This window comes from Protobothrops mucrosquamatus, unplaced genomic scaffold (genome assembly GCF_001527695.2).
Source record: "Protobothrops mucrosquamatus isolate PMUCROS unplaced genomic scaffold, P.Mucros_1.0 scaffold8, whole genome shotgun sequence".
In the NCBI taxonomy this organism is placed as follows: Eukaryota; Metazoa; Chordata; class Lepidosauria; order Squamata; family Viperidae; genus Protobothrops; species Protobothrops mucrosquamatus.
The window spans coordinates 1,738,277-1,755,851 of record NW_015386395.1 but is presented as its reverse complement, the minus strand read 5'-3'; the positions used below and the strand labels follow the sequence as shown (position 1 = coordinate 1,755,851).

General features: G+C 38.7%; 1 protein-coding gene across 1 annotated transcript in view; it reads right to left on the bottom strand.

The window, feature by feature from the left end:
- The window catches only part of DNAAF3 (dynein axonemal assembly factor 3), an 18,370-nt gene extending 8,125 nt beyond the window's left edge, over positions 1–10,245 (bottom strand). Inside the window, exons 1-7 of the mRNA XM_015810262.1 lie at positions 10,141–10,245; positions 6,757–6,840; positions 5,557–5,699; positions 2,377–2,470; positions 2,043–2,200; positions 1,494–1,670; positions 875–997 (exon numbers count right to left, since the gene is read on the bottom strand). Coding sequence (XP_015665748.1) covers positions 875–997; positions 1,494–1,670; positions 2,043–2,200; positions 2,377–2,470; positions 5,557–5,699; positions 6,757–6,838 — 777 coding nt within the window. The 5' untranslated portion in view covers positions 6,839–6,840; positions 10,141–10,245. The remainder of the gene's footprint in view (positions 1–874; positions 998–1,493; positions 1,671–2,042; positions 2,201–2,376; positions 2,471–5,556; positions 5,700–6,756; positions 6,841–10,140) is intronic.
- Between the last annotated feature and the right edge of the window lie 7,330 nt (positions 10,246–17,575).

Genomic DNA, 17,575 nt, shown 5'->3' with positions numbered 1-17,575 from the left:
ATATATTTCACTTATTTATGTAAAATTTATATATCTTGTGGAGTTAGAGATATTAATAATTGTTTACTTATATTTGAATATTATCCTGGGATTAGGTTTGGGAAGTCTCGGGGGGTGGGTGGGTGGGGGATGTGGGTGTTTTTTATATTATATTGTGTTATATTTGTGATGTCTTTTTTATGATGAAAATAATAAAAAATTTTATTGGAAAAAAAATAAAAAAAATAAAAATTCGGATGCTTGCAACTGATTCGTATTTACGACAGTTGCAGTGTCCCAGGGTCATGCAATCTCCTTTTGCGACCTTCTGACAAGCAAAGTCAATGAGGAAGACAGATTCACAAAAAAAGTGTCACTAACTTAACAACAGCAGTGATTCGCTTAACAACTGTGGCAAGAAAGGTCGTAAATTGGGTCAAAATTCACTTATAAATGTCTTGCTTAGCGACATAAATCAAGTTGATTGAGTAATAACTCCACTTCACTCCATCCCCATCCCTGTCCTCCCCATGTGTCCTTAGGCTCTAATGTCTGATTTTAATTATTTACGTTTTAACTGTATACGTATAAACATATTTCTATAACTGTAAGCTGCCCAGAGTTACCCTATGGTAAGATGGGAGTCCAATAAATATGATAAACAAACAACACATAAATACATTTTGGGCTCAATTGTGATAGGTAAGTCAAGGACTACCTGTATTTCACATAAAAATATATCATTGTCCAATCAGAACTGCACCAATCAGAACCCCTCTCTGGCAATCATCTAGAGCACTGTTTCTCAGCCTTGGCAACTTGGAAGATTTGTGGACTTCAACTCCCAGAATTCCCCTGCCAGCTCCCAGCATCTTAAGAAAGTGAAAGATCTCACGTGTCTGACGAGACGTCCAGATGCCAAGGTTTTGTTGGGGACATCGTAGGTGGCTTCTCGCATTTCAAAAGCCACGCCAGTGTTACGCCAACGGAAAAACTCATGGAAGTTTATTGTTATGGCCTAGATGGAGAAAAACAATACGGATAGTCCTCAACATACGACCAGAATTGAGCCCAAAATTAATGTTGCTAAGTGAGACATTTGTTGAGTGAGTTTTGTCCCATTTTAGAGCTTTTCTTGCCACATTGGTTAAGCGAATCACTGTAGTTGTCAAATTAGTGACAGTGTTGTTAAGTGAATCTGGCTTCCCCATAGACTTTGCTTGTCAGGAGGTTGCAAAAGGGGATCACATGACCCTGGGATACTGCAACCATTTTATAAAGCATCTGAATGTAAATCACATGACCCTGGGGATGCTGCAATGGTTGCAAGTGTGAAAATTGGTCATAACTCACTTTTCTCAGTGCCATTGGAATTTCGAATAGTTACTAAACCAACTGTTGTAAGTTGAGGACTACCTGTATTGCGAGGGTAGGAGGAGTGCCCCTACTATGGTGTGTATAGTACCACACCCCAAGTGTGCTTGGCTAATGTTTCCCACATTTTGGTTACATACCCCGTGCTCATGCAACTTCATGGTGAGATCCCAGTCACACACCCCACGGCGAGAGTCGTAACGGGTGCCCAGATATTGCCGGAGCCGCAGGTCCCAAAGCTGCTTGACCTGGAAAGCTTGTGGCTCTGGATTCCGCCAGAACTGAAAAATGGCCTCTAATTGGTCCCGCTCCCTGAACTATCCAAACAGGAAGAAGAGTTAGGAGGCTGCTGAATCCCCAGGTTTCTGATCCTACATGGGGGAAGAGTGTTAAGGAGCTGAAGCCAGAAAAAAAATGTCCCCCCACCTTTTCATCAATTTTTTAAAAAAACATTCCTTGCCTCTTTTATGCTTTTAGTAATTTATCGTATAGTGTCCAGAGTCTCTCTGTGAGGAAGATGGGTGACAAACAAACAAATAAAAATGTGGAGCACAGTAACTTGGATCCACAATCCGGGATGCGTGGCTATAGATTGTGGATCTCAAAGAACCAGGACAGCACGGTAAACCTCTGTCTTCATGGCTCCTTCAGTGATAATAACCTGACTGTTGGATTATTTTGCATTTCACCTTGAGTGCAGAGAAGTCCAAAACAGAGAGATTAGCCAGCTGGAAGTCAGAGTCTGTGATGTAACGGATGAAAAGGGCTGCTTTCTCCTGCAGATAGGCAGCGGTCTGGCTCCGGAGGAGAGTGTTCCCCATCAGTTCCAAGAATATCTCACTCTTCTCTTGGGTGAGGGAGGACATAGCAAAGAGATATCAATTGTAAGGCATTAAGATTCAATTTACTGGATCTGCCACCTATCCCCAAACCATCAGAGAGTGGTCCAGGAGCCCAAACCAACTGGTTTCCAAAGAAGAGAGTGAAGCTGGGGTAGGCAGAGGAACCATACTTTCCCCTTACCTTGTAGGCCCATCATGTCTGGAGGCTCCAGAGCCAGGTTCAAAAATAACAGCTGCCGACTCACAGCCTCCAGATTGTTCTCCAAAACGTAGAACTGAGTGAATGAGAGAGGCAATTAGCTGAGCAAAGTGGAAAATCTTCCCCATTACACTGTGAATATCAAAATGGAAACTGCCTTACATCGATTGGACCACTGAGTCATCAAGACCAATTTTTTTTAAGCAGATTAAAAAGATGTGAAACATCACTGATCTGCAACATCTTATTAAGTTTGGCTCTTAATTAAATAAGACATGCTTAGTACAAAATGAAATATTTGATTGTCTGGCCTGCAGTGCTTCCCAAGCTGGGTTCACTCTCCTGCCTCATTACTGGTTAAAAAAAAAAGAATAACTGATTGATATTTTATCAGTAAAAGACATGATCGGAGCATTATTTCCTGGAAAATGAGAATTCTTGTCTAGTTTTTAAAATGAGGTACCCACTCAAGCCGACAGAAGCAGATACGTCTGCATGAGTGTGAGTATATGGTGTGCACCAGAGTAATACAAATTGGCAGGTTGTGAAAGAGAGAGAGAGTTGACTGCAGGAAGCTTGGGGCTATAAGCCCTCTCTTAGGGAGAGATTCTGTTCTTTATAGTTTGGATTTTTTTCTCCATTGTGTTGCCTGTAATTTGCAAATAAGAGATTACAAAGATATTGTAGCTCTTCAGTATTGTGGCATCCCGAAAGAGCAGCAAATCTGCCCCTTGTTCTTTTCATTACAGGTAATCCTTGACTTATGACCACAATTGAGCCCCAAATTTCTGTTGCTAAATGGGATAATTGTTAAGTGAATTTGGCCCCATTTTACGATCTTTCTTGCCACAGTTGTTAAGCAAATCACTGCAGTCGTTAAGTAAGTAACCTGACATTTAAGTGAATCTGGCTCCCCCATTGACTTTGCCTGTCAGAAAGTCACAAAAGGAGATCACGTGACCCCGGGACGCTGCAACCGTCATAAATATGAACCATTTGCCAAGCAGCTGAATTTTGATGACCTGGCATGGAGATGCTGCAACGGTCGTAAGTGTGAAAAACAGTCATGGGTTCCTTTTTTCAGTGCTGTTGTAACTTGGAACAATCACTAAATGAACTGTTGTATAAGTCAAAGATTAGCTACATTCAGATGCTGAAAACATCCAGACAAGCTTTCTAGAGAGAAATTCTGAATCCTAAATTCTTCAGCTGTAACCTACCTTCTAAGATCTCACTCCCCACATCCTTACACTCTTCTGGGAAATTCTTTTTCCCATTTTAAAAGCTTTCCCAGTTTACTATTCAGCTGTATACTTTACAAACTGATTCACTATCCAAGAACCGTCGTACTCCAATTCCCTCTAACACACTAGGCTTCATTCCTATCATCAAGAATTCACGAATTCAAACAAAGCTCCTATGAGACCAAGACCAGGAATTCAAAGTTTCCTTTTCACAGCCCTGCTCCATCCCCCCCACCCCTCCATCACAATCCTCTTGCTACGAAGCAACGTGAAAAATGCTTGCTGTGAGAGTCACTGCCGTTGACTCATAGCCTCATGATGAAGGAAGGGCGCCAAAGGACATCCGTACGAATGTAGGAGTTGCGATGGGGGATTGCAGTGATGCTGCATCTGTGGTCACACACATGTCCTTGTTCATCTTTACTTCCACACCTCCACCTCACAAGTCAACCACAATACACAAGAACTTCAGCAGTGCGATAAGCTGAACGACTATCATTGGTGGACAGCTACCAAAGCAGCCCTGTCAGACTCCTCACTATGCCGGGAATTAATTAATGTCATCACACATCTTAGGAAAAGGAAAAGAAGAGGCAAGAAGCCACCATCACTTTATCACATGGGCAGAATGACTCAAATTTGGGAAGAGAAGTCACTAGTTTTGGTGCCTCTGATATAGCCCCGTAAAAAAAATCCTTTCCCTTGCAGAAGAAAGTGCAGTTCTTCTTCCCAATCGCCTTGGTGAATTTTAGATACAGATAATAGACTTTTTTATGGAAAAGCAGATAAATATAGGAGGAATTCTAGTATTTTCTTGATGTTTCAAAACATTCTCAACTGTATTGTTAAGCATTTATGTATCACTGTTTACACTTGCAAAGGCTTTTATAATTTCTGGAGCCAGTCTGTTGGAGTTGGGTTTTTGTTGAGAGCAGCAGGAATGGACAATTGTCCCTTAAAAATGATTTCAAACATTTATTTGATTTACTACTATACTTCATTACCTGCCCTCTCTCCATCATGGAAATCAGTAACAGAATAACAGAGTTGAAAGGGATCTTGGAAGTCTTCCAACCCTTGCTCAAGCAGGAAACCCTATACTATTTCAGACAAATCGTTGTCCAAGCTCTTCTTAAAAACCTCCAAGGTTGGAGTACCCACATCTTCTGGAGGCAAGCCGTTCCATTGGTTAATTGTTCTCACTGTTAGGAATTTTTTTTTTAGTTCTAGGTTGCTTCTCTGCTTGATTAATTTCCATCCATTGCTTCTTGTCCTGCCTTCAGGTGCTTTGGAAAATAGGGTGACCTCCTCTTCTTTGAGGCAGCCCCTTAGATATTCGAACACTGCTAAGTAAGTGTTCCAATAGTAAGGTTCCTATGCTGTCTCCTAGTCAACTTGTTTTAGTTTCAGCAAGATTGCGACTGCATCATTTTACATCCTGCAACCAAGATTTTTTGTTAAAACAACAGCTTATGGCTGTTGCAAGCCTATTCCAAGAAAGCTCCCATTTTGAGGGACAACAGACAAAACTTCAGACTAAAACAAATGAACATTAAATGTAGACCATTCTAAATTATTTAACTGAATGGCAGTGATGTATTAATGAAAGAAATAAATTGCAGGTCCATTCACTAGCGGAGAAATGCTATTCCTGCAGCAGATGCAAAGATATGTACTTTCTAGCTATCGAATTTGCTTTGTCCTGTTGCCCAAATGCTATAGGTGTTATATTAAGTTATTAATAAAATAATAAATCTGCAAAGTTTAGGTAAATAACCCAAGAAACCATTCAATCTCTGCAGAATGTAGTGGGCAGGAGTAAATAAAACACAAAACGAGGGAAAGTTCAATGCAATTATCAGAACAAACCAAAGTGCAAAAATAAGGCAATCTGAAATGGAAGGAAAAGGTTACACACGTTGATTTTTCTCCGAGGCTGCCGATGCATATGACTCATCGTTTTTAGGATATGTCGTGCATCTATAGACCCCACTAGCAGGATGTTCAGTTCAGGAACGCCATTCTGGGATACTTTCAGGTGCTCCGTGGAGGATTCCAGAGCTACAGAGATAATTAATATGTTCATTCATGACTGCCAATATTCTATGCTAAAGACATATGTTATTTTCCTAATAGGAAAACCCTGCATGTTCAAGAATTGGCAAAGAATGTTTTCGTATTCCACATCTGTAAACAATTGCACATGCAGTAAATAGAAATTTGCAGACATTGAAAATGGCAGAAAGAGGCTGTTTTTAACTTTGTGCCGCGCAGCGATTATGTTAGCTTCTGTTTGCTTATGGAATCAAACAATTTGACTGGGGAATCTAAATTTTTTCCTGCAGCCATATCAAGGAAGCACAATCTTTTTACAACAGTGAGCATGTGGACACTTGACAGCATATTAAGACTGCTTTCCCAAAATGCCCATCGTGGAAAGCTTTAGGTTTTTCTTAAAAAGCTGCCAGGATAGAATATTGTTCACCAAAATGCCCATTTATCTGAAGGAAAACCAGCTCCTCTGGCCTACTTTTAGCTTTTTTTCTAGTCAGGAGAGTACATTTTCTGACAAAGCCCTGGGCTAAAAAATTTATTTAAAAAAAAATCTGTCAGGAAGATGCAGTGACCCTGCAGATCCAGAGCACTTTTCAAAATAAACACAAAGCCAGAAAAAGAAATGAAGGATTGCTTTGCAATGTATCAATTTCATATTTTCAATGAAAAACACCTTAAAATTAATAACAAGAAGGATATGCAAAACCTAAAAATATGGATAGTGGGTATAAAGATGGGATGAGGGAGAGCAATATTACCACACAGGAGCATCAGGTTGTCTCTCTGTGTATGTATATTTGTGTATGTAACACATACATAGGCCCTCATCCAATAGAATATCAGCATCTGTTGGACCAAGAAATACTTTTTATTCAGAGGTAGTTTACTTTCTAAAGGTAGCACCACATTACTAAGCCCACATAGGAGCAGAGAGAAGAGTTTTTGCTAGTGGAAGCAAAAATCTCCTTCCACATTTGTGGGACAAGAGGCTCCAATTTCATAATAAAACATGAAAACAGAGAGGAAAAGGGAACCCTGCATTTTGAAAAAAAGTGACACTTACACATTTCTTGCAAGTTGAGTGCTGGAGAAAACCCCCACCAAGCTGTGGTGCCAAAACCATTGCCAGTACCTGCTGCTAGCATGACTGCAAAGAAAACATATCATAAGAAAAACATAAAATTTAGGAATTATGTATCAGGAACCCATCACAGTTGATTTACTCTCTTGCTATAATTTTATCTATCTTTCGCATTCTATATACGAAACTGATCTTCTTCTAATAATATGACTCTGGGCAGCATGCAAGAGAAACAAACAATAATCAGAACAAATTATCACACATTAAAAAAGCTACCTAATGTATAAAATATAAAATGGCACCCAAACATAGCAAGTAAACAACTAGAAGGGAACTCCACTCAACTGGATCCAAACAACGGGGCCTTGATTTTGCCATGACCTTGTTAATCTTAGAAAAACTGCTCTTCTCAATTTCATCCTTCACCACAGATCTGATCCATCTTATAGGATTGTTATGTCCCATCTTTTGCAAATGGGTGCCTATATTTTTAATTTCTTGTGAACAACTCCAATTCTTGGAATTATTCTATGTTGTAATGTTTCTAGACTCTACCAAACTGGAGAAGAGATGAAAAAATTGTTATTCTTTTGTTTTTACTCCTAGGGCAGTATATTAAGTAGATACCACATACCTTTCTCCAAAAGGCAACTTGACTTACCGTACATCATTTGTGAACCAACATAGTTCAGGCTAACCTAAATTCTAAAACTGAAGGGGCAAACCTATTTACAAAGGACTCCTTGTTACTTGCCAGTGCTTGTCTCCATATTTAAGTGATCTGATCATATGCACCTTTGTTCCAGATTCAAGCAAATCATTTCAGAGAGGACATGAACAGGCATAGAATACAAATCCCTTATTACACCAATTTGCCAGTAATCAGGGATAAGTAAAAGAGCATTTGCACTGAAGGGAAATAAAAATTCAGTAGAAAGAATGCAAAAAAGTAAAAAAGAAGGAGAGGATGCTTTGCTGTTATGGAGCATCTGATGTAACACGAAGGCAGTTGTCATATTCTGATTCCCCACAATAACCTCAGGTAGAGACTAGAATGGGGTCAGGGGACCATCTACTAAGGTAATATCCAGGACACCCAATTCTTATATCAGCTTTTCATTTTAATTATTTCAAAAGTGCAAGCTTATAGCAGAAGTCATGTTAAGACTCCATGAATTAGTCCAATGCTTCATTTTAGATATATTATGAGTAGCCAGTTGCTTTTAAGATGAAAAAGAAGACAATAGTGTAATATGTGATTTTAAGGTTCAGATGGAAAGAAAATGCACGGGGTATATATATATATGATTATTATCAAACTGATTTGGACTAGGAGTAAACATTCTTAATATGAATGCAACTTTAAATAAGAGGAACATGAATTTATCGTGAACAAATACTGTGTGGAGCAACCTGACAAATTCAATTTATTCATATGAATAAATGCATAACATTTGCATGGCATAGCCTACTTCTGGTGGTCTTAATTCAGTGTTCTCTCTTGGAAGAATTAGATGTTATGGTTTAAAATGAAAAATGAAGTCGAATGATAAAAACAAGCCTATATATTGCAGGGAAGGGCTGTATTTCAGCAATAAAATACCTGCCAAAGATCATAAGTTCATTTTCTGGCCAGTATAGAAGCTGGGAAAATTCTTCTCTGAAATCCCGATAAAGGGTTTTACCCATAATTACAATTGTGAGTTCAGTTAACTAATTATACAGGACAGATTCTTTGGTGCTTTGATTAGTGCTTACTAATCTATAGTAAGCACTAATCAAATAGATACAACCAGAAATTGAATCCCACTATTTAATACTGCAATAATAAAACAGCTGTAAAAGATGAAATAGCTCTAATCTTACTACTTTATGGCTTAGCACAATCTTCCAATCCTGCTAATATTCATCTAAATCAATGTTTTACAAAGTGTTAAGGGTCTTAGGGGTTTGTGAAATCAAAATTATTTGCCAACCTATATTGAAAAATAATACACTAAAATCCTGTCAAACAATTGTGAGGAGTGGTAGTGGCAGCAAATGCATCAATTTTATTTTTTAGTATAGTAAATATTGATAAATATAACCCATACCAATAAAAGTATTTTTGGAGTCTTCCATAATTTTTAAAAGTGGGAAGGAGACCTGGGAGAAAGAAATTTAGGCAACACTAATGGAGAACTCCAAAGGCTTATATGAGTTATACCTCTCAATAATTACTGTATTAGAAATTAAAACTGAGAAATCTTAAAATATTTATTTATTCAACATTGAGGAACCCCTGAAAGGTCTTGGGGACTCCCTGGGGTTCTCAGACCACAATTTGAGAACTACTGATCTATATCCATGTTTTTCAAACTTGGCAACTTCAAGATAGGTGGACTTCAACTCACAGATGTGGGCTGGAGAATTATGGGAGTTGAAATACATTCATCTTAAAAGTTACCAAATTTGAAAAATACTGGTCTAGATCAGGGGTCCCCAACCTCCGGTCCGTGGACCAGTACCAGGCCGTAGCATGCCAGCAACTGGTCTGCACAAACAAACAAAGCCCCATCTGCAGGATGCAGGCAGCACACAAAACCACGCACCCTCCGGTCCACGAAAAAACCTCTCTCCACGTAACCAGTCCCTGGTGCCCAAAAGATTGGGGACCTCTGATCTAGATGGTTTGTCTGAACCATATATTTGGTTTGTCTGAACCATATATTTATATAGAAAGCACCACTGAATTCAAGTAAACTTATTTCTGAGTAAACTGTAAACGTGACCCTTGACATTTGATATTCATACATGTAGTCCTCAACTTACCACAGTTCGTTTAGTGACTGTTCAAAGTTACAACGGCAATGAAAAAGTGACTTATGACCGTTTTTCCACACTTACGACCATTACAATATCTCCATGGTCATGTGCTCAAAATTGAGAGGCTTGGCAACTGACTCATATTTATGATGGTTGCAGTGTCCCAGGATCATATGATCCCCTTTTGCGACCTTCTCACAAACAAAATCAGCGTTAAAGCCAGATTCACTTAACAAGTGTGTTACTAACTTAACTGCAGTGATTTACTTAACTGTGGCAAGAAAGGTCATGAAATGGGGCAAAACTCACTTAACCAATGTCTCACTTAACAACATACATTTTGGGCTCACTTGTGGTCCTAAGTCGAGGACTACCTGTACTTATATTTAGCTGACCCATCCCTTACCCTGAGTTTCGCTTAACCTTCTCCCGCACTGAACTTAATTCGAATTTAAAACCTCCACGGGATGCGTGCCTGTTCTGCTCACTGGCACCGAGAACCACTCCGATCTATCCCGCCACCCCGTTTAACCCCTCAGTTTGCCTTTAAAGTGGGGTTACCCGTTTATCCCCTCCGCCACGATCCTCTGCCGAAAAAGTGGGTCGCGCAGCGCCTTTCTGGCGCAGGTCCTTCATGCCCACCCTCCTGATGGAAGTCGTGACAGACAGCTCCCTGTTCAATCAGTCGCGCCACAGGACGCGCGGCAGCCAATCGAAGCCCGGGAAAGGAAAAATAGGCGGGTAGTCAGGGACGCGGTCTCCCCGGCAACGGGGCCTGCAGTGATGAAGCGGCGTGCCTGGCGTAGATTACCTCAGAGGTACGCTTTGTCCCTTCTTCGTCGCCTGAAGGAAATGGCGTTTCTCCCACCCCTTTCTTCGACTTCAAGACCTCTTATATGTCAGGCGTATATTATATGTACTTACTAATTTGCCGTCATGATAACATAGAAATCTCTGTGGATGCTGTCATGAATTGCTCGGGGGTGGGGGAGGGATTCTCAGATTTGCTCCAAGGTTTATCTACGGGAGAAGCGATACTCCCTTGCTGATTGTATTATTTAATATACTTTATTGAATGGGGGGGATCCTGTATTAATTTAATGTGCTGCTTTGCCTAACCGAAACCAAAGTGATGTATGGAGTAATATCATGCAGGCATTTGTGCAATAAATAGAATAAAAGCATTTAGCTGGAATGGGAAGACTCTCTTGACTGCCTTCTAGGGATGGTCCAGAGTTTTGCAACCCAGATAGGCTAGCTCTGTTACTGCCCCAGGCAAAGGTTACAGGTAGTCTTGACCTACGACCACAATTGACCCCAAAATTTATGTTGCTAAGTGAAAAATTTGTTAAGTGAGTTTTGCCCCATTTTATGACTTTTCTCGCCACCTTTGGTAAGTAAAGCACTGCAGTTCTTAAATTAATAACACTAGAATCTAGTTTCTCCATTGACTGTGCTTGACAGAAGGTTGCAGAAGGTGATCACGTGACTGGGACACTGAAACTGTCATAAATGTGAGTCAGTTGCCAAGCATCAGAATGTAGATCATGTGACCATGGGATACTGCAACAGTCATAAGTGTGAAAAATGGTCATAAGTCACTTTTTCAGTGTCATTATAACTTTGAATGGTCACTAAATGAACTGTTGTAAATCAAGGACTACCTGTATTGTCAATAGGGATTTTCTGGGCATAATAAATAATTGCAATTCAGCAGTCTCTTTAGAAAGAAGTTGCAGCACTCTCTTTACTCTTTGGTTGCAAAAGGTGGCAGGTTAATATGTAGTTGATTATGTGCCATCAACTAGGTATCAACTCCTAGCAACTACATAAATTTCCTCTGTCTCTAATTTGTTCTTTTATCTGGGGTTGACACCAATGGTGCACCCATCTTCATATTGTAATTGAGTCCATCCACTTTGCTGCTGCTTGTCCTTTACTTTTCTTTCTTTTCTTCCACCTTTTCTGTCATTAGAGCCTTTTCCAGAGAGCTGGGTCTTTGCATAAGGTGCCTTAAGTAGGATAGTTTGAGTAGGATAGTTTGAGCCTGGACATTTGTGTCTCCAGTGAGAGAACTCTGGATTGATTTGCTTAATGATCCGTTAGTTTGCTTTCTTGACTTTCTATGATATTCTCAGGAGTCTCCAATAAACTTGCAGTGCTTGAGTTCAAATCTTAGTTCTCTTATTAGGTAACTGTAGGATGGGAATAACTCCAATGAAATAGGGATGGTTAACTGTCTCCCTTAGATATAAACTAGCAATGTTTTATGTCTATGGAGATTCTCAGTCATCTAGGTCAGGGGTCCTCAAACTTGGCAACTTTAAGACTTGTGGACTTTAACTCCCAGAATTCCTCAGCCAGCTTTGCTGAGGAATTCTGGGAGTTGAAGTCCACAAGTCTTAAAGTTGCCAAGGTTGATGACCCCTGATCTAGGTCATGGTTGTCCCCCAAAGTTGCTTTTTCAAAAGGCAACTGGACTTTTCTTTGTTTTTCCTTGAAGACGTTTCATTTCTCATTCAAAAAGCTTCTGAAAAAGCAGCTTTGGGAATGTTTTGTTATTCTACTCACTTTAGAATAAACAAATTAAACATATAGGTAAGATTGTTAAAAATAGTATTAGAAATGTAGGATTTTCACCACTGAATTGCCTCACCCAACCTGCTTCCCAGGGAGGGAACATTAGTCACATTAACTGAAATTCTTGAATTATAGTTCTCAAATATCTTGTAGGTATTAGTTGGGGAAGGCCGGATAGAGAAAAATAAATAGAGAAAAAATAAGGATCAGCTAGAGTTTGTGCATTTAGTTTTGAGGATTCAGTATCTTTAACAAAAATATGGGTGAACAGGATAGGAACTTACAATAGGATGAGAATGTTTTCCAGGCTCTTCCCCATCCCCAATAGAGCCCTAAGCAAAAACAATAAGAAGCAACACATTTGAAATATAGAGATCTCTTATTTATTAACAGCCAAGAGTACTGTTTGGTCAAATACATCAATATTAAAACTGGTTTCAAAAGAGGAGTAGAAGCGGTTTTGAAAGGACAGCACCGCTCAGAGGGTAATTCATAGGAACAAAGGGAATAGAAACAACACACACCAGAGTTACAAAGCCTTCTGCACTTTACACAATCCCTTCAATCATAACAGTTACACAACTCTTCAAAACTTAGAAGGTGGCCTCTTTCCAATGCTGGGCAGTTGATTTAGACATCTACATACTTGCTGATGTCAAAATGTGGAAAGGATGTTTAGAAGTTGGGAAAAAGATTGAGTTATTAGCAAGATACAGTGGATGGAAGTACAGCACACAGCACTGACTGACAGTTCCAATATTATCTTTGATATACTGATCAGTTCTCAAGGGCTGAGAAAAGGAAAATGGGGTGAACTTTCAGCTGCATGGAATGAACGGCCGTTCAACGTATTAAACATCTCATGGCTCAGCAACTGTCATGTTGAATGCTCCTCTTCTCACTCCTAATTCAGAGTAAAACAGATATATGCGGCAGCTCAGTGGGGATTAATTTGATGAGGCTAACAGGCATATTTTAAAGTGGAGTGGATAAATGTATAACTCTATCAACACCACAGCTACAAAAAAGCACTAGCCAGAAAACAAAATGGCCACCATGCCTTTCATATGGGCAAAAATCTTGGCCTAGTCTTTTTATTTGTCTGTTTGGTGAGGTGGGGGCATTATTAAATCCCAATACACCTCCACAGGAAGCTATTTGTAAAAAAAAAATCCACTGACTAGGAAACTGACATTGGACCAAAATTCTCTTTATATTGTTCTAGTTTGCACCAGTTAACTATTAATACATCTTTCCCCTTTCTTAGATAAAATAAAAGTGTTCCATTTAAATCCATGTCTGAAATGATAATACTTTCAAGAGCCTTGGCTTGGTTATGTGAGGCAATTGTCTCTTATTCTAGAAAAACTGAATACATTTTTATTCAGCACAGGATGAGAGTCATACTTGACTTTCCTCATGTATTATACTAAAATCTTGAAAGTGATATTGAAAATCACCGTTCCTATCTATTTTATCAACTGTTCATCAAAAATATTGCTAATATTAAACAACAAATGGAAACAACTGCCCTTATTCAGAAAATGAGATAGTATGAATATTCTGTTTGGAGTAAGACAGACATCTCATTCATTGTCAGATCTATGAGTCCCAAATACAGTAAGTGTTTCTGACTGTTGCCAGTTGACACAATGATTACATCTTTTATTACAAATAAACTGATTTACAATTCTGTTTCTCAATATTATTTTCCAAGGAACTGTGTAAATGTTTCATTGTACATGAATAAAATACATGCAGTCCTCAACTTACAACCAATTGTTCAATGGCCATTCAAAGTTACAATGGCATTGGAAAAAGTGAGTTATGACCAGTTTTCATACTTAATTATTGTTGCAGCATCTCCATGGTCATGTGATCAAAATTTGGGTGCTTGGCAACTGGCATATATTTATGACAGTTGCAATGTCCTGGAGTCATATGATCACCATTTGTAACCTTCCCAGCTTGCTTCCAGCAGCCAAAGTCAATAGGAAAGTCAGATTTGCTTAATAGCTTCATGATTCAGTTAACAACTGCAGTAATTCGCTTAGCAACTGTGGCAAAAAAGATTGTAAAATGGGGTGCAACTCACTTAACAATTTTTTTGCTTAGCAAGGATGGTCTCAATTGTGGTCATAAGTTGAGGACTACCTGTAAGCAGACCTTCTACTGTTCTTTGTCAAAGACCTAAATTCTAAGCCACTTCTTACAAAAGTTTGCATGCTTTTCTGGAAGTGAAATACCCTGTTACTCAGGAATAAGCAAAGGTGCGGACTATGGCTTTTGAAACGTCCCTATACAACAGACATGTCAAACACAAGGCCCGGGGGCCAGATGCGGCCCGCGAAGTGGTTTCATGTGGTTTCATGTGGCCTGCGAAGCCATCCTGGAAACAGTGAGGGAACGGCCCCCACTGCCTTGGCCCTGGCCCAGGCCGGCTGGGAGCCAATGTACAATTGTGTGGTGGCCATCTATGCTGAAACACATTCAGTCTTAGCTCCACAAGGCTGTCTAGAAACAGCGAGAAACCGGCCCCTGCTGTGTCGGGCCCACCCCTGGGTGCATGCTGGGGAGGTGTCACCCTTTGTGAGGAATGAAGAAATGGACCATGCTTGGCGCTTGCCCTGGTCCCACCCCCTTCTGCCAGAGACACTCAGATCTGTCCCACTCCTGCCCAGGCCCCCACAGGCACCCTTGACGCGAACAATGTAGAGCTGGCCTTGCCCACCCAGTAGGCCACACCCACTCCATCCACGCCCACCCAGTAGGCCGCACCCACCCGGCCCCCCGAGGGCAACCACAATGCTGATGCGGCCCTCAATGAAATTGAGTTTGACACCCCTGCTATACAACATGCTTCGGCTTTTCAAGATATGACAGTGGCTTCTCTCATCTAACACTGTTACAGATCGAGGCATCTCATCCCTTCTATCAACAGCTGGTTGAAAGACATAGAAACTATTGAATTCTTAGCAGCTCTCCTCAGTTTTTGTGCACTTCAGATATCATAGACTACATTTCCCCTCACTCCAGCTTAAGTGGCTAGGGTTAATGGGAGTCATAACCTTGCTTGCATACCTGGAGGGCACCAAATTGGGAAATATGGCTGTCTAGGTAGGAGAATGTAGAAACAACAATAGGAGGACAAAAAGCGGTAGAATATCTGTCTGTTCTAGATGTCTTTAAAACTTCTCTCCCTAAATCAGAGAATTACTAAGGCATCAATCCTATATCCATTTAGCTCCATTAGCAAAATATATAGGTGGCGACTAAAATACATAGGAATTGCACTGTAAGATCTTTTTTATTCCCATTCCTTTTTCCTCAATTCTTATTTTACAGCGAGATTTAAAACAAAAACACTAACTTATAGCCAAAATTAGGAAGAGGAAATGAGCAGTCTTGCCTCAACTAAAAGTATTAGATAAGAACTGTAGCACTCTTTTTCTATAAATATTTGGTATAATCATGTATTGAGAACCTAGTAATGCTTAACCCTTAGTCTTTTTTCTGATATAGTCATTAATAGGTAGTTTCGTGGTGAGGCTTATTATTAAAATGATGATTATCCTCTTGTAAAGGAGAATTGTCCCTTCCCTTGGAACTAGAAGCACCTGCAAGATGCAAGATTTAAAACTATAATAATGGGATGAGAAAACTTCAGCAAGTGCTACAAAAATATGGGTAAAAATCCTAATATTAGTATCAAAAGGTTTGATTTTTTTTTTTTTTTAAAGGAGGGCATACTTTGAAGGATTATAATCCTATCCACAATTTGCTAACATAAAGAAAATTTTGGCATAATATATATATATATATATATTATAAAACAAAATTGTTGTGATTTTTAATTATTCCCCTTAATTTTGATTCTGCTGAAAATAGCTGGCAGTGTAATCAGCTTATAAATTCTTGGCAAATCATCCAAATTTTAAGCAGTCATAGGATATGTCTAATAAATTGTAATGTTGCTATACCAAAAGTATTGTAAACATGTTTTAGGCTATGTAAAACTATTGTCAAACATTTTAAATCCAAGAGTAAACTTTTTGGATAAACGTATTTTTTCCATTTATAAAATGCTTCAAACTGCTTTCTAACAAACTGGAAACCTATTGCAGTTATATAATAAACCAGTTTAAGCTTGTAGCAAAAATGTAAACATGTTTTTAACAAATCAAAATTATTACAAGTTGGATAGTAAATGCTAGTAAATATAACCTGCTTCCAGGAAGTTTGTAGCAAATTTTCCCTAACACTCTTATTAATATCAAACATTTCATAAACATACATGTGTAAACCACAAGTTGTCAAACAGATAAATGCATAAGCAAAACTGTAATAAAACCCAAAAAAATTAATTGAAAACAAACCAAAAAACTTTATGAATAGCTTAATAGATTGGCTAATGTGTAACACGCTATTATGTTCTAGCATCAAACTGCAGGCTCTATAAATTATTATTTCTAGTATGTGGAAGTTTTGTAATAAGATGGTTAGGATATCCTACATTATGTTTACTAAAATTTTACATATGGAATCTACACATATTACATTTTACAATTTCAACCTACCTAGTCCTATTTTGGACAGAGTGTCAATAACTTAAGCAGGAGTATATTTGAAGTACTGCAGAATCCAGAAATTCTAATCTCACTCTTATCCTGCAAACCTATAACATCTCCTCAGAAGTATCTGTGAATTAAATAGGATTTACTTCCAGCTAAATGGATATAAATTCTAGCTTTAGTCAAAACATAAAGCCATTATGAAATTGTAGAAAACTTATTTTTAAACAAAGTTTTCAAGTGTTCTGTTATATTTTTTATCCGAGATCTAACTTTATAAAGATGTTTTATAATACAGTCTCCAAAATTTTTTAGTTATTGTAATTGAAGCTCAATGTAACTTTTAGAAAATCTATTATTGAACATATATTTGTAGACATTGTTGATTATAGATTTCCATACAAGGTCTAGTTTTCAAACATGATAATACAGCAGCATTCAAAATGTGTATGAAATGATATCCCTTAAAGAAATTTAGTTTTGAACCTATAGTGTAATCAAATAAAGAGGATTAACAGTAGATTTATTTTGAGTCTGGTTGCCAAATTTGACAGATAAACTATTACTATGTAGTAATGCTTGTGAGGGGGAAAAGGCTGTTTTTACATAAGGCTCGATTTTCAAACGCACAAGTCAAATCTGAAATACATATCTAAATCAGCATAAATTGTTTTGTAAGCTTCGTGGTTGGCTTATAGTAAATCGGTCACTTGTCTCCAATTACTAAGTAAGCATTCTTTCTTTTTTCACACAGTGGGTTAAAAAGTGTTTTTTTCTCTCTCGGAGATTTTTTTTTTCCAAACAAGAAATGGCTCTGAGAAAAGAGACAAGCTCACAAGTTACCT